We start from the raw sequence: 26,199 nt of genomic DNA, 5'->3' as shown, positions 1-26,199 counted from the left end.
AGAATTATTTATGCATTTGGTAATTAAATGCATTTGGACTAAATTTTAATTTCTAGCTTCACGTCAAAGTCCCATTCATATTTTATCACTGCATATTATTCAAAATTATCATGAAGATACTAGACCCAACTGATAAATATTCTACTTTTTTTAGGAAATACAAATATAAAGAGAAAACTAAGGGAATGAAAAGATAAAAGGAAAGTGATCTCCACAGACCACAGGTGCGACAAACTCGCTGCGTTATGTGACGTTTTGCGACATTTTCCCCATTCACGGGGCTGGGATGGGCGTGGCCTGGCATGACACATCTGGCCCAGGGGCTGCCAGTTTGGGGCTGCTATAGACTTTAGTAAGGGCTACTTATATAGCCTAATAACTTGTCAAGAGAAAGCAATTGGCCATCTTATGGCTCACTGATTCTGGATAAACATTCTAATCTTAGAAAGTATTAGGCAGGAAGGTTGGGTGAATTTGAACTCGTAATATTTCTAAGAAGCTTCAAGCTTAGCTTAATCGAACTTCAAGAGGGTACACAATGGGCTCTCCTCCAGACTGCTTTCTGGATTCTGGCATGTGTAGATAAGCAGAAAACGGCATCCACAATATGAGCTGAATGCTTGAGAAACCGTACTTCTGAAATAATACAGGTAGACCAAACAGGTTATATTCCCAAAAAAAGGAAAAAGATGGGACAACCCAGGATTGATAACAAATGCACTAAAATACATCCTCAGCAAAAAAGAGAGAGAGAGAAGGCAGCAGTAATATCTTTCAGACGCAGAAACAGCCTTCAAACAACTTTAAATGGCCTTTCTTATTAGAGTGAATCCAGGAGAAGAATTTAAAACTTCATGGAGAGCGCATATTGGTGGCAAACAGCAAAGAACAGAACGAAATCGTCTCCACAAATGTTCCAATAAGCAAAGGCACCAGAGGTGTCCATTTTCCACTCTCATTACTTGTAATGGCTTTAGAGGTTCTAAAGCAGTGTTTCTTAACCTTAGCAGCTTTAAGATGGGTGGACTTCAACTCCCAGAATTCCACAGCCAGCAAAGCTAACCCTAACGGTTCCACCACAAAACCGTGTTCGACTAAAGTGCGCTCGACGAAACCGCGTAGCTGTCATCATCACAGGGCGACAACAGCGCGGAGACAGAAGCACGCTGTAAACGCTAAACCTAAAATTAACCCCTAAACCTAACCCTAAACCTAACCCTTAACCTAACCCCTAACCTAACCCTAACCCTAACCCTAACCCTTAACCTAACCCTAACCCTAACCCTAACCCTAACCCTTAACCTAACCCTAAACCTAACCCTAACCCTAACCCTTACCTTAACTTGAATCGGCTTGCTTTCAAAGCGCTATTTAAAGCGCCCTTCTTTCTCCGCGCTCGCTTTTGTCGCCCTGTTGATGACGTCAGCGACGCGGTTTAATCGGGCGCGCTTTAGTCGAGCCCGGTTTTGTCGTGCCACACTACAGGATAAGATTCGGCAAGACAAACAAATGCTTCAGAATAAGATCTAGGGAGACAAATACAAGTGGGGGCGCTACGCAAATACAGACGCTACCTAGATGATTAACCACAGTGCAACCATAGAGCTCTAGAAGGGCTTTCATGGCAGAGCAGAAAGGCCGGCATGGGGTATCCACAAGCCATATTTTCTCTTCAGAGTTTCTGACTAGGCTTCCTACTTAAAAGCAGAAATGTAGGCCACGCTGAATGAGACATAGAAAATAGGTCTCTTGGTTGTTGTTGTTGTTTTTCTTTAATAGAACATTGCTGCAACACATTTCAAATATAGCACCATGCACAGCTAATTCAGGTACGAAGCACTGAACTCTGAGCACACAATTTGAAAATAGCCATTCTTCCTCCCCCACTCCCCATATTTTCACAGAAAAGTTATATCTATATCTCTTGAAATATATTAACATTTTTCTTATACTCTAACTCTTTTCATTATATATTATGTTTTCTTTCTATTCACATTTTTTTTAAAGAATCAAGAATCGACACAGACTGCTCTGAATCCCAAAATAAGTGTCTCTAAAACCGAGGGGGATAAAATCCGAGGAAAATAACGGAAGTCTCCAAAATAGCTCTGACCATCGTTTCGATAAAGTGCTTCTTCTAGGTTATTTTAATAACCCCACCATCACCTCACTGATATCCCACATTTTTCTTGCCACCAAGTCATCTGTGGCCTTGGGCAACAACTGCTCTTCCTTGCAGTCTCCAAAATATTTCCCAGATACGCCCTCTACTTCAGGAGAAGTGGACAGATAAACGATGGTCTGGGCTCCTTCTGACGGAGACTTGAAGAATGCCCAAGATACCAAATTGAAAAGGGGCTTGGCTAATAAAGGAATATGTACATACCGACCTAGATTTGTTCTGACAATACCAGGATGTAATACATTCACAGTGACACCTGTGTTTTGTATGCGTCGGGCTAACTCCCTGGTAAACAATATGTTGGCCAGTTTACTTCGGCTATAGGCAAAGCTTTTGTTATAACTTAGTTCGCTGTTTAAGTCATCAAAGTTGATTTCTCCATGTTTGTAAAGCTTGGAGGATACCACTACAATCCTACTGGGAGCAGAACTTTTTAGAAGACTCAGGAGAAGATTTGTGAGCAAAAAGTGACCTAAGTGATTGACGCCAAACTGCATCTCAAAACCATCCTCTGTCTTCATATAAGGACACTGGAATATCCCGGCATTGTTGATCAGGACATCCAGTCTTGGCTCTTCCTGTAGGAGAGAGGGGGAGAGAGAGATTAAAATCTGGTCTTCTAAAGGAAAAAAATGGTAATATTTCATGTTCACAAAGCATCTTTGATATCCTTCTTCCCCAAATTTTCTAACTGCACAATTTTGAAAGCCTGTCAAACCTAGAAAAAGCTCCTGAGACGGGGAAAAAAAAAGAAACCTGTCAAAGGAAAGTCAAGCACCACAACACAAAAGGAACATAGCCAATCCTTACAGCTTCGTTCATGAGGACTTGATTCTTATGTGTTTTTTTTTAAGACACACATTTATTAGAATTACAATGCATCTTTTCTTCAGCAATTTGCATGGGGATCTGTTCTGACCCCCTCCTCTGTCCAGTAACAAATGCCGAGAAAAGCTTAACTGGAATGTACTTTAATAGCAAGACACCAAAACCTCGGTGGCTGAAAGCCAAGCAAAACAAACATATAAGGACCTTGGCAGCAACTCAGACAAACTCAGGCAGCAATAAACACAGATAAGGCTTGGCAGCAATCCAGCCTGCCAAGCTCCCAGTACTCTCCTCCGACATTCAATCCTGCACTGACTTCTACAAAGAGGGCCACGTGCAAAAGTAGCTTTTTATAGTCTGGAGGGGAGCCTAATGACCACCAGCTGAGTACAATCATCTCCTGTAATTGCATAATTGTTCCTGAGCCTAGTAGCTGCCTAGTAGCTCTTTGGTGCCGTGCATCCAGGAACAACTCACTGCTGGCCTCCGGCTCACTCTCCCTTGTCTCCTCCCCACTGGTCCAAGGCTCAGGTGCCTCCTGGTGGCCAACCAGCCTCTCTGAGCCCTTTTCGGAGTCGGAACCCTGTCTAGGGTCCTCCACATTCTCCAGAGCCAACTCAGAGGGCCCCATGCTGTCGGAGTCTGGTGGCAGCTCCAACGGCACCTGCTGGGCCACAACAGGGATCTCTCTCTTATTCCCACAGCAACTATCTTGTGAGATTGTCTGGGTGAGAAACAGCAATAGTTTCTCAAAGTTTCCATAGATGAAAGACTATTTGGAACCTGTGTTTCTCATGCTGGCTGCAAGGATTGGGTGGCCATCCAGTTGTTACAATTCCTGGAAATCCTAGCCACCAAAGCCATGATGAAGTGTATTGGTAAACAACATTTATGAGGCTCCCAGGTTTGTGACTATCCAGCATTCCTCCCTATTAGTTGTGCCAGTTAGGGCCAGGAAGAATTACAGTACAGCAGCCACAGGAAGTGGGCACAAGTTCTCCATTTCTGCAACAGGATAAAATCTATTATTAGCTGAACTTCTATCGAACAAAGCAAAAGCAAACCCAACATTGCTCACGTATATATTTACTAAATATTTTTGTAAGTCTCTTCATATGCTCTGGAGATGAAAACATTCCTACATCTTAGTCTGACGCAGTCTTCTATTTGATTGAGGTAATTTAAAAATAAAACACCCTCCTCTGTTCCCTAAGATATAAACATAATTTTACATCTTACAATTTGTATACAAAAGAAGCCGAGAAGCCTGAAGGACCAGCATATCTAACTCATCTACCCAGTTTTAAATCAACAGACAACTGTTCCGGTCTTAATTTTATAATACCAAAGTGGTGCTTGATGTTAGGAAGCATTTAATTGTTCTGAGCTAGTCTGCATTTCAGGCCTCACATCCTATCCTCACCACTTAAAACACTCTGCAGTGCTAATATTCGTGTTGGAAAGGCTGTTCATCGCTTTTTCAGCAATGTCTGGGGGAAAAAACAGTCTCTTGATGTTGCATGCTCCCAGTGGAAAATCACAACTAATTTTAGTTTCCAATTTGCATACACACAATGCAATGTATGTGTTTATGGCCTTTTCCACATCTGCTGGATATTAATTCCCATAAGATGAAGTGGTTTCTCTGGAGATACTAGTGGAAGGATAGGAACCCCTATTTACATCTGCAAAGCATACACTTCTCTGAGCAATCCACACACATGTGCTTCCTTACTGCAGCTCACGGATGAGGAGAGAATGATAAACAAAGCTCATTTTGCACTGATGAAGAGGCTGGATAAAACTTGGATCTTTAAAATCCCATACAAAGGAGCCTCCTGATTTCACTTTTTTTTTTAATAGCACCTACCAAGATCCAATATTAAAAAGTAAACTGGTTGCGTTATTGTCTAGTTACATTTTAACTATGGTGGATCTATTTTCAGCATCATCATGCTGCAAAAATATGAATGTAAAAATGGATGCTCTTAATGTTGCATGATTTTTACTTGGAATACATAAGCAATAAGTATACTACAGATAACTTCCAACTACAAGCAATGAGTCATCTCAAGCATAGAGTTGACTATTTAAAGTACCACCTTGTAAGAGCTGGTTCACAAGCTATTAGGATGGCCAGTAGGGGTTTTCAAAACAACAGGTGCAGACAAATCTTGGTTACATAGAAAAACATGAGGGGGGAGAAAGCAGAACTAGTTTATATTTTGCCTATGTTTAGACTGCTCATGTGAAAGTGCTCACTGGAATTATTGTTATTTAACATACTTCATAATAAATTTTACTAATCAGGATATGGACACTTGCTCTTAGGGCTAACTCAACAAAGGCTGCTACTATGGTAGGAGCCAGACATCATCTGGTGCAAAAATTTAGTTCTATGGCATCGTGACCCGACAAGTGCGCGCCCGACAAAAGCGCACCAACAAAACCGCGGCGAGAAAACCGTGACGTCGAAAGCGCACCCACAAAAGCACGATTAGGGTTAAGGTAAGGGTTAGGTTTAGGGTTATTACGTTGTTTTCGCATTGTTTGTTGGTGCGCTTTTGTTGGCGCGCATTTGTCGACGTGATTTCGACGTAGCGGTTTTCTCGCCCCGGTTTTGTCGGGCGCGCATTTGTCGGTGAACCCTATGGCATGATCCCTCATAAATCTACACTTTTTCATACAATCTTCAGGAAAACTCAATCATGCTGAATGCAATGTCTACAATGAACCATCACAAATATGGATCTGAAATCCATATTTGTGATAGTTCATTATAGACATTGCAACAATCCAATAATGACATAAAATCACGTTGGAACTGTTTTTATTATGACTCATTGTATACAGATGGGTGTAATCAGTGATTTGACAGCTTTAAGTTTAACTCATGTAAAATAAGGCAAAAAAACCCTAGGTTCTATATTTTGTATACACATGTTTGCACTACAGTTACATCATCACAATGTGGCCTAGGATTTAATGGTGAGGTCATACAGATCAAATAGATTTGTGATCCATGCTGCCAAAAATGGTCACATCATGACTGCCAGGATTCCCTGTAAGCAGGCAGATGTGTTCTGTTATCTGATTGTGCTTTCATATGGCTAACATGTTTTTGTGTCAAAGCAACGTCAACAGTGTGAGATCAATATTGGCTCGCAGCTTGCAGCTATTTAATGGGATGGGGACTGAAAGATTCCATGTAAGAAAATCATGTGGATCTATACTTCACGTATGTCTTTGTGCCATGCTGCCAGAACCTGCATATGATATTCATGAACAGTGATGGCTTGTTACGTGCAGCTGCGAACCCTGCTCACGATTTTGATGATGAGATGAAAAACATTTGAACCACAATAATGAGATTCAAGGATACAAGCACCAAATGCCTCCCAAATGTCGGTGACAAGATAATAATACATGGAGGCGATACTGTCTTATGACTTTGCTACGCTCATAACTGAACCTACGTGAAAATCAGGCGAATGAAGAAGAGCCATTTTCCAGATTCCTACTTTAGCAATGGGGGTCGGGATCCAAAATAGTGGGGAGTGATAATAGTCAGCATGCATGCATAATAGAGCCGAGGTGGCGCAGTGGTTAAACGTAGCCCTGCAGGCTACTTCAGCTGACTGCAGTTCTGCAGTTCGGCTGTTCAAATCTCACCGGCTCAGGGTTGACTCAGCCTTCCATCCTTCCGAGGTGGGTAAAATGAGGACCTGGATTGTTGTTGGGGGCGATATGCTGACTCTGTAAACCGCTTAGAGAGGGCTGAAAGCCCTATGAAGCGGTATATAAGTCTAACTGCTATTGCTATAATTTGATAGATGATGCCCATGAAAAAGCAATGGGAAATCAAGAGGCTCTATTAAGAACCCATGTTTGTTTTTTTTCCTGTTACTGGATTAGCCTCAAAGGGCCTGACCTATTTTAGGGCGCACATAGGCATAATCTGCTCAGGTTTCAGGTGAATCCCATGTAAAAAGCCGCACCGAAGGAGAGAAAGAAATCAGGTTTGGCTTCCAAGGGCTGCAATGCGGAGCCTGGGAGTAGCCATCAACCTGCTGCAAAAGAAATGTTGCTGCCTCGGTCAGGCGCCTATTAGGCGAGGGTCCCTCTTTTTTTACCTTCTTCCAGTATGATCCAGCGGGATTCCTCCTGATCGTCCCATGCACGAAGGATCCCAGGACCCTTCCCTGTTAGACCTCCCCTCCAGCCGCGGGGTGGCCTCGATTTGGGATCCCCCCCAATGGGTTGAAGTCCACCCACGGGCCCCCCTCCACTCCCACCCGACCGTACCTGCAGCACCTGCTGGCAGAAGCTGCGCACGGAGCGGAGCGAAGCCAGGTCGAGCTCGTGCACCACCAGCTCCCCGCGGCACTCGCCCCCGCCGCGCGAGCAGAGGCCCACTTCGGCGCGGAGCTCGCGCGCGGCCTCCTCCGCGCGGCCGCAGTCCCGGCAGGCCATGATGACCCTCGCGCCTTGCCGTAGCAGCTCGGCCGCCGTGGCCCTCCCCAAGCCGCTGTTGGCCCCGGTGATGATGGCCGTCTTGCCTTCCATCGGGCCGCCGGCCGGCATCTTGGCCAGCGCGGCTTTCCTGGCCACGGAAGAGAAGCAGCGGACGATGAAGAGCAAACCTCCCCCCACAGCGGCGGCCAGGAGGATCCCAGCCGCGGCCATCGCCTGGAGGCCCCAGGCTGGACGGGATTGGCCGCGGACTGGGCCGACCGAGGGATCATTCAAGAGTTACGACCCAATGACATCGCGCGGCGGGCTGGGCGGGGGGGGGGAGGAGAGGGAGCGAGGAACTTCCGGGAGTTCGGTAGGGTTGGCCCGTTGGTCTCGCTTGGCATTCTGGGAAACGTAGTCGGGATTCGATTTTTACCCGCCGCCCGCCCTGCTCCGTCCTGATTGCCTTTTTTTTTCTTTTTTGACGTTCTATCTTTGTCATTATTATCACGATAATAATAAATAAAATAATACATATTTAAATAATAATAAAACAATATCATGCATAGTCGCATACCGCCCCTGTGCTACTGTCCCCATTTATACGTACCCATTTCATTCATGGTCATGTTTATTCTTACACCTATTGTAAACGACTGACAAATAAACAAATAAATTGCTATGCAAATAAATGAGCTTCAATGATTGTCATCTCGCTTTAAAACAAGTCGCGCAGGTGCAAAAAGAAACCGGGTTTATTTGTTAAAGACTTACATCAACAAAGCTGGAAAATAATTTGCTTAGCTAATTTGCTTTCTTCAGTGTCTATAGTTACTTATAATTTATAATATAGTCCTTATAATTTGGTAATCGTTGACGTTCAAACTTCCTTCTGACCTGTTTAAATCTAATTTCCACTTGCTTAACATTTTTCCTCTGTACCATGTGTAGAAGATAACACTTTATCTATTTGATGAACTGGATTCTGTTCTACAGTTTATGGTGTAATAAAATTAGTGTTTAAAATTGCCATCAGATTCTTCTTTTCTGTTTGCAGCATAAACAGAAAGATTAAATTATTCATATCTAGTTTCCTGTTTGATTTAGGATCTCCAGTATACTTATTTAAAGGAGAACAAATTCCAGATGTCTGCATTCAACTGTTACAGGGTGAGGAAGGTCAGCTTAAGTAGATATACTTTTACTACTTGGGATACGTTTTATTTAATAAATGTTAGAAATTCAACCAATGATGTTTATGCTTGTGTATGTAATACAAAACACATCTGTAATCACACATCCCATGAAGGCTCATTTAAACAACTATTTGGGTAGAAATAGTACTATTACTGAGTGATACCCATGGTTTTGAAAAGTATGACATCATGAAAATTTCTGTCATTTGAATGATGACATCATGAAACAAATGACATCATTTAATCAGGTCTGATGTCATACAAGTTACTAATTGCTGCAGATGATGTAATTTGTGAATCAGAGATGTGAATAGCATCATTTAGATTACTTTCTAATGAAGTTGTCATTAGGTGGGTCAGAATAGGAGGTGATACAGTCACACACAGGGACAGCACTTAAATAAATGAGAGAGTTCTTTCTAAACACTGCCAAACAAAGCCTTTAGTCACACATTTCCACTGTCCGGTATCTGAAATTCCTTAAATATGGCACAATCTCTTCTGGTCTTTTCATGCATGCATAACACACACTATATTTTCTCCCTGGCCTGCTTCCTGCCTGCCAGAATCTCTGGACTTGTAATCTCCACATCATTTCATGTTTACCAAGTGATGTCCTCTCTAGCAACATGTCGTGCAATATCTGCAATTAAAAAAATCCCTTCTCTGCTTTCTTGCCTCTTTTTATATCCTACCTATGACATACATGTGCCAGTCTACAAGTACCTTCCAACATTTCCCTATACCTGCCTATGTTCTTGCGGGTTTGTGCTAAGCTATCTGTCTATTAAAACCCATGACGTGGGCACAGACTCAACCCCTTTCCTTTAACCGGGCACTTCAATCTGCTGCAGATGCCATTGTTCGAATGTGGTAGGTTGCAGCAGAAATCTGATGTGCTGCATGCCATATTTGTTGTGCTGATATCTGGTAAGATTTCACTGTAATACCTTTGGATAACAACTTTAAACAACACCCCAGGATTGTTACAAGTCCAGTTTTATCTATTTGGGGAAAAAATAGTAGTAAAATCGTTTAGATGAGATGACCATCTAGAAATGTGATAATAAATATAAGTGTATTGTGAACTTTACGGACTCCTTGCCAACCTCACTTTTAATTTATAATATCAATGGTAGATTCTATGGGTGGGGTGTCAGAAGCCGTGACCCGTCAAAACCGCGCTCGACTAAGCCGCACCCGATTAAACCGCGTCGCTGACGTCATCAACAGCCAGCGCGGAGAAAGAAGGGCGCTTTAAATAGCGCTTTGAAAGCAAGCCGATTCAACTTAAGGTAAGGGTTAGGTTTAGGGTTAGCTTTAGGGTTAGCTTTAGGGTTAGGTTAAGGGTTAGGGTTAGGGTTAGGGTTAGGTTAAGGGTTAGGGTTAGGGTTAGGGTTAGGTTTAGGGTTAGGTTAAGGGTTAGGATTAGGTTTAGGGTTAGGTTTAGGGTTAGGTTTAGGGTTAGGTTAAGGATTAGGGTTAGGTTTAGGGTTAGGTTTAGGGTTAGGTTAAGGGTTAGGGTTAGGGTTAGGGTTAGGTTTAGGGTTAGGTTTAGGATTAGGTTTAGGGGGGTTAGGTTTAGGTTTAGGGGTTAATATTAGGTTTAGGGTTTACAGCGTGCTTCTGTCTCCGTGCTGTTGTCGCCCTGTTGATGACGTCAGCGACGCGATTTAGTCGGACGCGGTTTAGTCGAGCGCGGTTTTGTGGTGGAACCTCAGAAGCAGCAGCGTGTAGCCTTTGGTTGTGGCTGAACAGCCCCACCTCCCCCAATGCATATCTCCTTTATCTCAAAGCAAGATCTTGCCAGGGACAAGTTCATGCTCACTAAGCAGAATGAGATTCCCCTCAACCCCTCCTTTTTCCAAGACGTGAGGCTTTTTTTAGAAACCGAGAGAGCTCTTATATGGGAAGAAAGAAAACAAAACATGTGTGCTAATGTAGAAGGTAAAAGCTGAGATATCAGATTTAAGCTTGGGGTTTCAAAAAAAAGAACAAAAACAAGAAAAATTGAATCAAGAAGGAAATATTGCTTGGATAAATATTAGCAAGTGACTAGTTAACATTGCATTGTTATTCTTTATTTTCTGTTTGCTAGTCAAAGTTGCTATTTCTGAAGTTTATTTTATCTATATAAGCTCAGTGTGAATAATGCAACCTGGGATAATTAATTAATTACCATATTGAGAGCTGCCCCATCTCAGATTCATAATTAGGGGCAGGTATGTTAAAATATAAATACAGAAAAACAAATACATCAGTGGTGGATTTCAAAAATTGTTGGAACCTACTCTGTGGGTGTGGCCTCCTTTGTGGGAGTGGCTTGCCACCCATGTGACCGGATGGGAGTGGCTTGCTGCCCATGTGACCAGATGGGAGTGGCTTGCCGCCCATGTGACCGGATATGAAATTATGAATTAGTACTTAGGTCGGTCCAAGTAGCTATTTAGAAGTTAGAGGTTAGAAGCAATCGTAAAGCAAGATACCGAATTAAAACCAGAAATATTTTGTTGGCTATTTGAAAGGGAGTATAATATATATTTAATTTTACACATGTTAGCAGCTGCTGGAATTGTGTTTGCACAACAGTGGAAAAACAGAGATATGTAAATGAATAAATATTACAATGTGCAGGAATAAATAAATTGACAATCAAAATCAAGAAGGCTTTGAATACTTTTTCACGTGGGGATTGGTTTTAGCAATTGCCAACTAACGGAAACAGAAATTAGAAATCCAAAAGTATGAAAGAAAACACCAATTACGTAAGGAAAGATCCCTAAAATGTATAAGGAAATATTACTAGATCATTATTAATGCGTGTGGACATTACACATCTACCAGTGGTGGTTTCAAAAATTTTTGGAACCTCTTCTGTAGGTGTGGCCTGCTTTCCGGGTCCACTGGTGGAACCTCTTCTAACCGGTTCGGTAGATTTGATGAACCGGTTCTACCGAATAGGTGCGAACTGGTAGGAACCCACCTCTGAAATACATGTAGAAAGAGTAGCTGGGACAAAACCAGACTCCTCAATCACAAACCAGCATAACCAATATACAGGCTCAGCCTCACCTCCTGATTCCCTAGACCATGTGTCACAACATTGTTAGCCTATCCATCATAGTCTGTGATTTAGTTAATCTGTACATTTATTTATTTATATCCCATTTTATTATTTTTTACAAATAATTCCATACAGATAATTTATAAATCACACCTTCATCTTCCTATTTTCCCCATAACCGTCATGTGAGATGAATTGGGCCAGGGGTGGGAACAACCGGTTTGCTGCGCACGTGTGCGCAGTTTAGAGAAATCTCACCTTCCGCATTATTACCAGCGAGAAAAAAACAGCTGAGGCGTGGCAATCAACTCTCCCGCACCAATCCACTGGGCTTCGGAAAAGGAAATATAGGTGAGTATAATACAGGGGCGCCTGGGCGCGCCCACTTCAAAGTCGGAGCGAACTGGTTCGCTCCCAGCTGATAGTCGGAGCTACTGGTTTGGCTGAACTGGTCTGAACTGGTGGAATTCCACCTCTGTGTTGGGCTGAAAGAGAGTGACTGACCAAAGTTATACAGCTAGTTTTCATGATTAAGCTGGATCTGAACTCACAGTCTCCTGCTTTTTAGCCTAGTGCTTTAACCACTAGTTTTCCACTGAGTTTATATATGTAATAGTACAGTGGTGGGATTCAAATAATTTAACAACAGGTTCTCTGCCCTAATGACCAACTGGGTACGTGGGGCTCGGTGGTCATGTGACTGGGTGGGCGTGGCCAACTCAAGGTCACTCAGGTCGATGGGCGCTTCACCTTAGCTGTTACAATGTCATAAGGGTTAACCGGAGAGGCAGTTTCTGTAAACAGGTCAATAAAGATTAGGCTAGAAACAACACTAGAATGTTTCCTTCCTGCCTTCCTTACAGGATTTGCCCTGTAAAGTAGAAAGAAACAAAAGGAGATTTCTTCCAACAATCGGTTCTCTGAACTACTTAGAAAGTTACCAACCGGTTCTCCCGAATAGGTGTGAACTGGCTGAATCCCACCTCTGTAATAGTAGTACTATCTTGATATTTTCAATAATCATTTGAAAAGTTACATCTTTATCATATGATAACTAACATTTAACATTGAACAGTAATGCTTATACTAAGGCAGAGGGAGAAATACAATGTCTTTTCTATCTTTTATTACAATAAAATGTTGATAATTATTTATTAGGAATTCTATTCTTTGAGAGAATGGTCATTCATTGATTATGGAAAAACAATATATATGTGCAGAGTTTAATTCTGTAAGATAATTAGTTAAAATGTGAACGTTCTTTGATGAAAAGTTCTTAAGTAGAAAAATACTGAACATTTAGATTTTATTAAGATGGGAAAGCAGTTTTAAACAGAGGTTTGCTTACAAATAACAAGATAATAACTGAGATTTTCAGTTCACATCACATGATCATTCAGAAGGATAAATAATGTAATACATTTAAGAAAGCAAAGGGATAAAAACAAAGCTACATCTGATTCTGTTGTGAGAAAAGCCTGATCATAGAGAGAATGAATGGAGATCAAAATGTAAAACAAATAGGAAGAGTAAATAGGTTGAGAAAAAGGGAAAGACGGAGAACATCATGGCTAGATGGAACTGATAAAAGTCCTGAGACTGGAAGAGGTGAAGAGTTTAATGAATGAAGACAATATATAAAACTATCTATGGAGGCAATGGAATGAAGGATAATTTGGAAGGCTAGACAGGTAGGGAATACTGGAGTCTTGATGTAGACCAATGTTACCTGTATTTTGTTTTTTCTTATTTTATAATTTTTTTTGTTATTTCTTATTGGTGTCTGTGTTCTTCATACAATCATACAACTTACCATGAAAGGAAATAGCACGGCTCAGGGTTGACTCAGCCTTCCATCCTTCCGAGGTGGGTAAAATGAGGACCCAGATTGTTGGGGGCAATATGCTGACTCTGTAAACCGCTTAGAGAGGCCTGAAAGGCCTATGAAGCGGTATATAAGTCTACTGCTATTGCTATATTGCTATATGTATTTATGTATGTATCATCAAAGTGGATCTAAATCATTTTTGAACTCTGGTAGGAGTCCTGCAATGGTCAAATGCACTGAGAAATATGGGGCTGGAGCAGGATCAATTTAAACATTCATTTGGCAGTATGCTTTTAAACTATTATTATTTTTTCTTCCCAGTAGAATTGGTACTAGGGCTTCAGATCCCACTAAAACCTTTGAACCTGAACCTGTTTTAAAAATGTATATAGACAGTTCTACATTTGTAGATACTCCTATTAATTCTGCAAGTTATTTTCAATAATTTTGGAAGGTGTTGAGCAGTAAATTTTTAGTTTGTGCTGAGCTTATGGCTATAACAGACTTCCACAAAGCCAAGGAAGTGTTTGAAAAGCTCTTGAGGTTATTAATTTTCAGGAAAACTGGCCTCACATTCCCAATTGCAGTGACTTTAGCAAAAAGCAAAAATCATAACACTCACTATCTGTAAATGGAGGAAGATGTTCACCATAGGCTGCTTATGTATCCTTCCAAGGCAGATTCCCTCAAGCTCATCAGAAATTTATAGCTACACATTACACAGAGCAGAGATGTTCACTGAGAATTTTCTGCCCTACTTCTCATTGTTTGAAAGACCGGAGAGCTTTACTTGCAGGTTCTCCTATGTGGTGATTAATGAGAATGGACAGTAACAGCAGCCCACACGTATGCTACTGTATTCATTAAATGCTGATTATGTTGACCTAAAAGTTCTGAAGTTTAAATTAAAACAGTATGTATGTATGTATGTATGTATGTATGTATGTATGTATGTATGTATGTATGTATGTATGTATGTATCAGGGGTGGGTTTCTCGCCCCGTTCCAACCGGTTCGGTTGGAACGAGGCCGGCGGCGTCCTCATGCACGCGTGCGACATCCTCGCGCACGCACGCGGCACGCGCGCACATGCACGCAGCGCACGCATGCGTACTAGCGTCTGCGTGATGCTCCAGCTGCTCCTGGAGGATCGCGCAGGCGCTATATGCGTTCTGCGCATGCGTGGAAGCGCAGAATTCGTAAAAACCGGGTAAGGAGTGGGCGCGGGTGTGCGGGCGCGCGCGGGCGTGGGGGGGTCTTCGCCGTTCCCGGAAGTTACTTATTTCCGGGTTTGGCGACCAACCGGATCGCAGGGACCGGTGCGAACCGGTTGAAACCCACCCCTGGTATGTATGTAAGTAAGTAAGTAAAGGCAAACCTTTTGGACTTGGTGTGTCAAAAATACAGAAGATGCCTGACTTGACTACTGATATGTCCCATGCTATCCACCCCCTTTTAGACCACCCCAAACAATAGCACCACAAGCCTGTGCCTCAAGTAGAGACCCAGACCTTGCCCCTAGTATTACAGCCCTTGAAGAACATTCGGAGACTTCAGCTTGTCCAGAATGCAGCCGCGCGAGCGATCGTGGGTGCACCTCGGTTCACCCACGTAACACCTATCCTCCGCGAGCTGCACTGGCTGCCTATTGGTCTTCGGATACGCTTCAAGGCGCTAGTCGTCACTTATAAAGCCCTTCATGGTATTGGACCTGGGTACTTGAGAGACCGCCTGCTGCCAATAACCTCCAATAGACTGATCAGATCCCACAGATTAGGCCTCCTCCGAATTCCATCCGCCGGCCAATGCCGACTGGCGACTACTTGGAGGAGAGCCTTCTCTGTGGCTGCTCCGACCCTCTGGAACGAGCTCCCCATGGAGATTCAAACCCTCACCACCCTCCAGGCCTTCCGCAAAGCCCTTAAAACCTGGCTGTTCCGACAGGCCTGGGGCTAAAGAGCTTTTTGCCCCCCTTCTCGAATGGTATGGTTGTTGTATGTTTTTAAATTTTTGTATTGTTATGTTCCTCTTTTTATCCCCCCCATCTGTACCCCCTTCCCTGACTGAATTGTGAGCCGCCCTGAGTCCCCTTCGGGGAAAAGGGCGGCATATAAATGTAATAAATGTAATAAATCCAATCCAATTACTCAAAAAGGCCACCTCAGTGTTCCCTAAAACATGTGAGCCTTGGGGGTTGGAATTATTGCCCTCATGGCCCAGGGTGCCCCAGAACCTGCTGCACATTGCTTCACTTCAGGTGCTGTTCTTTCTGTTGACAAGGCCCCTCTGGGCTACCCAAGGTTGCTCTGGATCAGGGGGTCTCCAACCTCGGCAACTTTAAGGCTGGAGCAAAGCTGGCTGTGGAATTCTGGGAGTTGAAGTTCTCCAGGCTTAAAGTTGCCAAGGTTGGAGGCCCCTGTTCTGGTTCACCCACGAGGCATTCTTTCTTGAAGCAGCTTTGGAGAAGGCCCTTTCGCAGCCTCTGCAAAATTCACAAACGAATGTCCCATTCTCGCACCATTTTCTGAGGGTCCGGAGGCCACACGCCCGATTCTTGCACAGCCACAGTCCTGAACTGCATCCCACACAATATAGATCAGCAGCTGTATCAAGAATCTAAGTTCAGCTACCTAAAATTGCATTCTACACTATTGAGCGTGGCCTCTACTGGGAGCCTGTAAGGTCTGACAGACTGTATCTTACAATACAGTATCTAGTAGTAGGAAACATAGTTTCCCGGTCCCATCTAACTTTTTTAAAATCTATTTATCAGGTATCTATCCATCTATCATCTTTCTGTCTGTTAATCTGCCAAGCTGTAAAGCATAACACAAGCTTCTCGTAACACTTCTTTGCAATAGTATGTTGGGGCTCACTGGAATAAGCCAGGGAGTGTTAGGGGCACATTTATCTTTGGCAAGTGGGTGTTTTGTGATTGGCCATGTCAGATGGCAGCCATTTTTTTTTGAAGAGGGAAGTTTTCTACTACAACTTTTTTTCCACAAAAGTTTAAATCTGCCCCCAGCTCTACAGGCTGCTTCCCTCTGCAACAACATAAGCAAAATTTCATAAAAACTGATTATAGTTTATGGGAAACGATTGTTTATTAAACTTTGCACTGTGCTGTACAAATTTCATAGCTTTATTTCCCGACATTAAATAAGTCAGAGCTAGAAATGTTGTCTAAAAACAAATAAGCTTTGCAGCATTTAACGTGTTTTATTGTTTGTGCAAGAATGTGAATATCGAAATGTGACCCCTCCCCCATCAATATAGTCTTGATAGAAACCCACATGTGGAAATATTAAACTTAATAGCAAATTTATGGGCAAGGTAAAGGGAACTAATTTTTGGCTGGGTCCTCTTTCAGTTTGGATTTGTGGTACTTCTGTCCAATGCCATACGGTACATGCGCAGCAATAGTGCCCAGCTGCTGTGCTCCTTCAATGTGAAACATCTGATCGTCGAAGAAAATGTGAGGCCTGATCTTTGCCAAGATCGGACCCTTGGGTGCCCCTGCGAGGAAGAGGGCTTCGTCAATCTGCACTCCCCAGCTCCGAAGAGTCTTCAGCACTCTAGCTCCAGAGCTGGCAGCACTCCTGGCTGTCACCAGATAAGTCCTGACTGGCGAGTCCAACCGTTCGTTCTTGAGGTAAAACTTCTTCTGGAGCCTTCCAAGGTCTTCCAGGAAACATTTCAAAGGACCCTAAAGGTGCAAAAACATCACAAATACATTTAGAATTCTATACCATTTTTTTCCTTTGAAGAAAGAGTCAGGATTGCTGATCATTAATGGGACTTTCAATGCATTGCAAACTTGTTGACTGCCTCGCATATGTAGATATATCTAGACCGCCTTTTTAATTTCAATTGAGGGGCCAATTCCATGAGGACAAAGGCTTCATTAAAAAAAATCCATCCATTAAATAAGGGTGCATAAACTGTCAGAATCCAACACCATCCTGAAGTTAAGATTATTTATCAACAGGAGAGATGGCAATCTGTAGCTACACGTGGCTTTCAGCTCATAATGTTCCCCCAAAAGGCATCATCCAATTTTAGCAGCCAAATGAAAAACTGACAGCAACGTTTTTGTCTTTTTTTATTTTTAAGTCCAATGTCATTATGATTCTGTGTATTTTAAAAAAATTATTACTCATTTTATTTGGTTTTGCCATATTACTTTGCTATAGTAGTCTCTTATAAGATCCTTTGAACTGGTTATATTTAAAATAAATACATAAATAATGAACAAGATGCATATCTCCGCCCAATTATTTGCAGTTCTTAAAAGCTTCATAAACATTTTGAGCAAGGAGTTCATACTTAAAATCAAAACACAAATTCCCCAGAAGGAAATTTTCAGAAAAAAAATTATTCAAATCAAAATACAAAATATAGGCCACATTATAAGAACAAAAAAAATGCAGAAGGTGGTCACTCTACCTTTGCCAGAGGTGTATTCTCATGGATCTTCTCATGCTCAAAAAATCTATCCAGGCCATGTTCTTTCACAATGATTTCCGACTCATCAGAAAAAAGAACAGCATCTCCATCGAAGGCTACTCGGAGTTGCTTATCATCATAAGGCACATTCTTGTTTCCAGAAAATAAAGTGGCAGCAGCAATTCCTGCAGAAATATTACAAGAAACAATTCAGGATGCCTTCTACTAAATCTCAAGGCCAGCATTAATGAATATTTCCAAAATGTACAAAATTGTCAGCTAGTTATGTGAGCAAAAAATTGCAAGATCTAATAATTTTCTGCCTTTCTCATAGACAACTAGAATTGCCATTATGAACATGCCCACTTAGACTAAATGGAACCCATTTTTTTCTTCTGTTCAATTGTGTCAATTTATCGGTGACTGTACAAGTCCCTGCAGTTTTCTTGACAAAGTTTTTCAGAAGAGGTTTGCCACTGCCTCCTTAGGGCTGAGAGAAAGTGATTATTCCAAGATCACCCAGCTGGATTTGTGCTCAAAGTGGGGCTAGAACTCACAATCTTGTGTTTAGATTGGTGTCCTAACCACTACACAAGAGTCCAGTACACTTGGAGACAGAAGACACAGCTGCATTGCCTTCTTATTAAACTATTCTCAAGTATGTAGGATCAGACCCATATTTTTAAATTCCATTTTTTAAAATTAACAAACTGACCCAATTAAAGGTTTTATTGAAAATGCAAATAATTCATCAAAACTTTGCTTAGTACTCAACCAAAGCAATGAAAAACTCAATCCAAACCTGCTTCTATGGCTTCCTGGACTTTTTCAGAGTCAGCGGAAAGATAAAGATTGGTAAGGTATCCTTTCAGGTACCCGATGGGACTCTTGCCTCCAGTCATACAAAACCGTTCAATTAGAAGACCTAGATATTAAGAAAAATTCTCAGTCCCAACTCATGCAGAAAAACCACTTACCTGCGGCTCTTATTTATGTAATAGTTGTGTCCCAGTTAAAAACAGTTTGAATCTGCTTTACATTCTGTTAACTTGACATTATATTTATGTGCAATATATCTGAAATCTTTCCAGCTGCAAAATGCTAAAAGAAAACAGCTGAAAAGAACCAGATATTTCTTGTTGAAAGAATACATTTTCAAGCTAGGTTGGAAAAAAATCTCTCTGTGTCAGGATTCTACTCAACGTTTCAAGAGAAAAACTATTTTCTTCCAGACTGATATTTTGCTACTATAATTACTTACTAGTATAATCCAGGGGTAGTAATGCTAGCATAAAAATAAAAAGGGTCACAGACTTAATGTGGAAGAGTACATTTCTAGGTGTAGAAGACTGAGCTGCAACCAGTTGTAGAGCTCCACTTTTAAGAATAGGAATAGGCTACACATAACTGGCCAGCATACCTTTTATGGCTCAGAGTAATTAAGATTAGATATCTGAGCTCCATTTTTGTATTTTGGACTTGAAAATACAAGGTGGCGCAGTGGTTAAATGCAGCACTGCAGGCTACTTCAGCTGACTGCAGTTCAGCAGTTCGGCTGTTCAAATCTCACCAGGCTCAAGGTTGACTCAGCCTTCCATCCTTCCGAGGTGGGTAAAATGAGGACCCGGATTGTTGTTGGGGGCAATATGCTGACTCTGTAAACCGCTTAGAGAGGGCTGAAAGCCCTATGAAGCGGTATATAAATCTAACTATTGAAAGGCAAAGCAGGTGGCCTAAAACAGAGATGTTCCCAACCTTTCTAGTCAATGACTGACAGCGGTGGGGGAGGGCATGGTTTCACATGCGCTACCTAAATCCCACACATGTGCAAATTAAGTTTCCAGTACTTACTGGCTGGTTGCACAGCCCAGTTCTCAACAGGCTACAGACTGGAGGTTGTGGACTCATCTCTCCTTACTTTGGGGTATGACCTTTGACATGCTACCTAAACCTGATGAAACTCTTTGGCCAACAACAACTGCAATACAATGATGCACTGCCCTACATTTGCCTTTGGAGATTCTCAGTCATCCAGGTCATGGTTGTCCCAAAGGTGCTCAAGAAACTGAAGAAGCCTCTTAGATGAGAAGCAAAAACGTCTTCAAAGAAAAACCAGAAAGCCCAGTTGCCTCTTGAAAAAAGCACCTTTGGGCCTGTCCTACGTTACACTCAACTCTGTAGTGCCACCAAATCTTCATCTCGTGATGAGCCCCCGGGTGTTGGATCCAACAACCACAGCAAACCATAAAATGCCTCCTTCGGCCGTTGTGAGACGCTCACAGGGCACCAGGTGGATCCTAACTCTGCGTTCAAAGTTTTACTGCGCCACAGGAAGTCTCATTTCCTCCCTTTTGCCGAAGCGGTTGCCACGGAGGACTTGATTTAAATCAAGTCAATTTAAATTGTGATTTAAATCTCTAGTAAAAAGGCTTGGTTTAAATCGACTCAATTTAAACCATAATTTTTAAAGAGCAGCTGTCGTCTCTCTCCCGCCACCAGTTGACTCACCGACAGTCCCAATATAGCAGAATAGACAGTAGAATCCTCACACTATATAACAAAGCTATGTGGCGCAGTGGTTAGAGTGCAGCACTGCAGGCTACTTCAGCTGACTGCAGTTCTGTAGTTCGGCTGTTCAAATCTCACCGGCTCAAGGTTGACTCAGCCTTCCATCCTTCCGAGGTGGGTAAAATAAGGACCCAGATTGTTGGGGGCAAATATGCTGACTCTGTAAACCGCTTAGAGAGGGCTGAAAGCCCTATGAAGCGGTATATAAGTCTAAGTGCTATTGCTATTGCTATCTCACAACTCTGCTTTTCACACAAACGGAACAGCAATTAATGAAACACCCTTCATTTAGTCTTAGAATTCTATAAGATGCTGAAAGATGAAAGATGTCACAGTAGCCTAGCCTAATGCATAGGGAACCAGACTTCAGACTCACCGTAGTGGTTGATGCTGTTGATAAGCCTCACTCCCACTTGGGCATGATTATTAGTCATGAGCACAATATCAAACAGCTCTTCGTCATCAGGATAAAGTTCGCGAAGTCGTGCATTTACATGTTCCACCGCCTATGAGGAGCAAGTGGATAAACAGATATATTTGCTCAATTATTTCATCCAGAGGCCTGGGTGGGATATGCCTAGGAGAAGAATGCACTTACCAGTCTAACCTGTCTTATGACTTCACTTTTTGACCTCTCTTCAGGGATCTGTTAGGGCTTGCTGGAGATGTAGTTTAGTTTAGTTTAGTTTTGGTTTATTTGTATGCCGCCCTTCTCCAGGAGGGACTCGGGGCGGCGAACAACTCAAAAGGGGAAAGGGAACATAAACAACAGTACACATAATTAAAATACACGAAAATCACACAGCCATACCAGTCGAGAGGGGAGGGGAACTCATCAACCCCAGGCCTGCTGGCACAGCCAGGTTTTGACGGCTTTCTGGAAGGCCTGGAGAGAGGTGAGGGTCCGGATCTCCGCGGGGAGTTCATTCCAAAGGGCCGGAGCTGCTATAGAGAAGGCCTTCCCCCGGGTGGTAGCCAGATGGCATTGGCTGGTAGACGGAACCCGGAGGAGGCCGACCCTGTGAGATCTGACGGGTCTTTGGGAGGTAATTGGCAGCAGGCGGTCTCTCAAGTATCAAACCCAATTGCCTTCCTTTAACAACTACAGTAACTAAGATGCTGAGGAACATAAATAGGGATGGCTTCATTGAACAGAGAGAGATGGGTGCCAAGCAGCAGTAGCTTGATACACAACAGGCAGCAACCTGGGTTGGACATAGATGACCTGTCCTGTGTCCCTTAGGCTAGCTTGTTCTCCAAGCATGTGGAAGAAAGTGATCCATTTGCATGACTGAAGAGTCAATTACTAGCATGATTAACTTCAAGCACCTGGAATGGGTGGAGTTGCCCTTTGCCTTAGGAAATAAAAGTTGAGATTTCCCTTGATTGTATGCATAGACTGAAAGTGACTCATCAGCATTTGTTTACAAGTCTTTCTCAACCTCACCTGGTGAACTAGGAGGCTGAGCATGAAACTTTGCCTGATCTGCTTCAGCACACTTTCTCAGCTTCTGTCATCATCCATTTTCTGCTCCCCCCCCCCTGAAATAATAGTATAATCCCCTTGGTGAAAAGGAAGGGAAGTTTAAGATAGAGCTATGAATTAGCTAGGTTCCAGTTGGATGAATTCACCAGGAAAGGGCCCAGTGGAACAGCATATTAAGAACCAAGGTGGCGCAGTGGTTAGGGTGCAGTACTGCAGACTTCAGCTGACTGTTATCTGCAGTTCAGCGGTTCAAATCTCACCGGCTCAAGGTTGACTCAGCCTTCCATCCTTCTGAGGTGGGTGAAATGAGGACCCAGACTGTGGGGGTGATAGGCTGACTCTGTAAACCGCTTAGAGATGACTGAAAGCCCTATGAAGCGGAATATAAGTCTAACTGCTATTGCTATTGCTACTTGCATGGTAAATAGGTCCACAGCTGAATATCTTCAGCCACCATCAGTCAACGCAGATATACAAAGGGAACACTATCCTAGTTTAAAGTTTAAAGCAATTTTTTAATGCTCCTAAATTAGGGCTGCGGCAGAAGGGTGAAAATGATGCAGTGGCTCAAATAAGGGTACATACTGAGAAATGGATGGAAAATGAAGTATTGATAATGAAGAGGTGAGAAGTTGGAAAGAAAAGGACATGACAGTAGGAATTGTCTCTTCTAGCCAGTGATGGGAAGCTGACTATCTCTCTAATAAAGAAGCTGAGGGAACACCAAATAGGGAGAGTGGTGCAACTCACCCCATGTTTTTTACACAACAGTTTCTAGCAGATCACAAAGGAGGAAGTAAGGTATTTAACAAGTTCTACAGAAAGAAAGAATAGCAACAACTCCAAATTAAAACAAAAACAAAAACAAAAACTCTGCTCTTTTGATGGAATGTTGAACACGATTACAAAATTAAGCATTGAAATCCTTTTACATCACAGGAACTGGCAAATTTCTAACAAGTAACTCTGCCAACTCAGATGGTCTTTTTACCCATGTTTGAGTCCTGCCACACAGACATTATGACCCAAAAGCTGCAGTCTAAATGTTTTAAATTCTGTTGAAATCCATGAGATTTAATGTCTGCAAGAATCTCTTTTTAAGGTAGAAATCCATGCAATTCAAATGTACATTGATTTAATACAGATAGAATAACTTAATACTTTTAGGTTTGACATTGTTCCTTTTTTCAGAAGACAGGAGGTGTAACGTAATGGAGTAATCATTTATGTGCAACTACTCTTCCCATTTATAGCTCCAGTGACCAAGCTCTCTGCAAGCTGAAAAAAAACTTTAAATTAGGATAGGCAAATAGGAAATGTCCATTAGTATAAATGTACATCTTGACAAAAACCTCTCTGAATTTTTATTTCAAAGTCTTTTAGAAGTACAAATCTAGTCATTAGAAAATCTGTAACATCTAAAGAACAATTGCTGGAATTTGGGATGTCTAGTTTAATGAAAAGAAGGGCATGATAACAGTGTTCCAATAACTCAAGAGCCATCATAATGACAAATAAATTACACAATGAATAAAATAACACATCATTTTTGGATAGCAATGTTCCAATATCCAAAGGGTTGCGACAAAGAGGAGGGAGTCAAGCTATTCTCCAAAGCACCTGAGGGTAGGATAGGAAGCAATGAATGGAAACTAATCAAGGAGAAAAGCAACCTAGACATAAGGAGAAATTTCCTGGCAGTCAGAACAATTAACCAGAGGAACAACTTGCCTCCAGAAGTTGTGAATGTTCCAACACTGGAAGTTTTTAAGAGATTGGATAACCATTTGTCTGAAATGGCATGAGCAGGGGATTGGACTAGAAGACCTCCAAGATCCCTTCCAACTCTGTTATTCAATCCTATTCCTAATTCTATTCCTAATTCTAATTCTATTCTCTACATATTCACTGCATCTTTTTATTTAATAGGATTTAAAGATTGTAATCTCTTTGTGATTAACCAGGAATTTCCCTACCCATTACCAAATATTGGGAGGCATCTCCCATTGGTGTCTGGCAGATGGCAGAAGTATGAAATGCAGTGATATTATTTGCCATGTGCTCCAGGAGAAAGAAAGAAAGAAAGGAAGGAAGAAAGGAAGGAAGGAAGGAAGGGGAAGGAAAGGAAAAAGAAAAAAGAAAGAAAGAAGGATGGAAAGAAAGAAAGGAGGGAGGGAGGGATGGAAGGAAGGAAGGAAAGAAGGAAAGAAAGAAAGAAAGAAAGGAGGGAGCAAGGAAGGAAGGAAAGAAGGAAAGAAAGAAAGGAAGGAAGGAAGGAGGGGAAGGGGAAGGGAAAGGGAAGGGAAGGAAAAAGAAAAAAGAAGAAAAAAGAAAGAAAGAAAGAAAGAAAGAAAGAAAGGAAGGAAGGAAGGAAGGGAGGGGAAGGAAAGGAAAAAGAAAAAAGAAAGAAAGAAGGAAAGAAAGAAAGAAAGAAAGAAAGAAAGAAGGAAGGAAAGAAAGGAGGGATGGAAGGAAGGAAGGAAGGAAAGAAAGAAAGAAAGGAGGGAGCAAGGAAGGAAGGAAAGAAAGAAGGAAAGAAAGAAAGGAAGAAAGGAGGGGGAGGGGAAGGGGAAGGGAAGGGAAGGAAAAAGAAAAAAGAAAAAAGAAAGAAAGAAAGAAAGAAGGAAAGAGAGAAAGAAGGGAGGGGGGCGGGAAGGAAGGAAGGAAAGAAGGAAAGAAAGAAAGAAGGAAAGAAAGAAGGAAAGAAAGGAAGGAAGGAGGGGAAGGGGAAGGGAAAGGGGAGGAAAAAGAAAAAAGAAAGAAAGGAAAGAAAGAAGGAAAGGAGGGAGGGAGGGTAGGTAGGTAGGAAGGAAGGTAGGAAGGAAGGAAAGAAGGAAGGAAAGAAAGAAAGATCAGAAGCGGCACACACAAACAAAAAGGGGGGGGGGTGAAGCATGAGCTAACCAGAGAAAGATCCCTATTTGGGGTTTACCTTGACAAAGGCAAAAGCAGGGCCAGGTTTCAGAGTGACGTTCTCGTTGGCCTGTTGGTATTCCACGTATTTTTCCAGACCTTGCTCTTCAAAAATTTTCCTTTCCTCCACCATATCGAAGAGAGCTCGGGAAGACACGGCGATGGTGATGGCATTTTGAGGCTTGGGCTGAAAGAAAGAGGAAGGGTGGGTGGGTGTATGGATGGAACCAAACTAAAACGGTTGGGCCCAAAACAAACCGAAGACGGGGAAGTCTCTTGGGGGAAGTCAACGCAGAGTGGTGGTAGTGGCGGGGTGTGTGTGTGTGTGTGTGTGTGTGTGTGTGTCGCCTAGAGAAAAACGAAAACAAACCAAGGACACGAGTGGGAGGGGGGAGAGCTCCACGGAAGCCCCCCCCCCAAAGTAGGAGTGGCGGGGAAAACAAAGCGCACGCGGCGGGGGCATTTTGACAGCGTGGAAAGGGGGGGGGGAAGCCGGCATGGTCCCTGCCCCTCTTGAGGCAAGAGGGTCGCCGAAGCCGCCCCCCCCTCACCCTTCCCGCGCTTTGGGCTCGCCGTTCTCGACGTCCCTCCTCGCCCTTCTCAGCGTCCCTTCTCGACGGAAACGCCCACCCTCCTCCTCCTCCTCCGCCTCAATACGCACCGGCCGGGGTCTCTTGGTGCTGGCGAGGCTCTCGTAGGCAATCTTCGCCGCCTCCCAGTCCATCTCGGCTCCGTCGGCCTCGTCTTGAGGGAGCTCCGTTTTGCTCTCCGCCTCATTCTTCTGGGGTTCCCCCTCTTTCTCCGGGCTAGAGCCGCTCATGGCTTTTTGTGTGTGTTGGGGGGGGGGATTCGGGCAGACGGGAGAGAAAGAAACCCGGGTCTTCAACGAGGCCTGGAGAAGAAGAAGAAGCTGGGAAACCGCACCCCGCCAGGCATCCCCCGACCCCGCCCGCTCCAGCAGGAAGCCGCACAACCGGCTCTTTTTACGCCCGGAGCAGCGGAGTTTCTCTTGGGCGGCGCGCGTCTCTTAATGCCTCGCTTCGCCACACCCTTTGCGCTCGACCTGCAGCTGGGCCGAGGCGGAGAAGGGCGAGTCGGGTGAGGAGCAACGAGTTCTCCGGCTGAGCCCCCAAGGGCGACTTTCTTGGGTCTTCTTTTTTTTTCTTTTAAAAAAAAGGAAACATTAAATACAGGTAGTCCTCGTCTAGCGACCACAATTGAGCCTAACGTTGA

General features: G+C 43.0%; 2 protein-coding genes across 2 annotated transcripts; both read right to left on the bottom strand.

The window, feature by feature from the left end:
• Positions 1-1,749: 1,749 nt before the first annotated feature.
• RDH14 (retinol dehydrogenase 14) lies at positions 1,750-7,771 on the bottom strand. The gene is made up of 2 exons (XM_014056261.2): positions 7,316-7,771; positions 1,750-2,760 (listed from the first exon to the last, which is right to left on the bottom strand). The coding sequence occupies exons 1-2, from the start codon at positions 7,694-7,696 to the stop codon at positions 2,143-2,145; spliced, it is 999 nt and encodes a 332-aa protein (XP_013911736.2). The 5' UTR covers positions 7,697-7,771; the 3' UTR covers positions 1,750-2,142.
• An 8,867-nt stretch (positions 7,772-16,638) lies between these two features.
• Positions 16,639-25,789, bottom strand: NT5C1B (5'-nucleotidase, cytosolic IB). Its single transcript, XM_087716979.1, has 6 exons — positions 25,628-25,789; positions 24,986-25,153; positions 20,944-21,073; positions 18,802-18,924; positions 18,000-18,184; positions 16,639-17,259 (listed from the first exon to the last, which is right to left on the bottom strand). The coding sequence occupies exons 1-6, from the start codon at positions 25,784-25,786 to the stop codon at positions 16,897-16,899; spliced, it is 1,128 nt and encodes a 375-aa protein (XP_087573105.1). The 5' UTR covers positions 25,787-25,789; the 3' UTR covers positions 16,639-16,896.
• Positions 25,790-26,199: the final 410 nt, after the last annotated feature.

This window comes from Thamnophis sirtalis, unplaced genomic scaffold (genome assembly GCF_051295495.1).
Source record: "Thamnophis sirtalis isolate CommonGarterSnake01/CBP01778 unplaced genomic scaffold, rThaSir2_p1.2 scaffold_5, whole genome shotgun sequence".
NCBI classification, from domain to species: Eukaryota; Metazoa; Chordata; class Lepidosauria; order Squamata; family Natricidae; genus Thamnophis; species Thamnophis sirtalis.
Note: the sequence above shows the minus strand (reverse complement) of the source record. Positions and strands in the feature narration are given on the sequence as shown.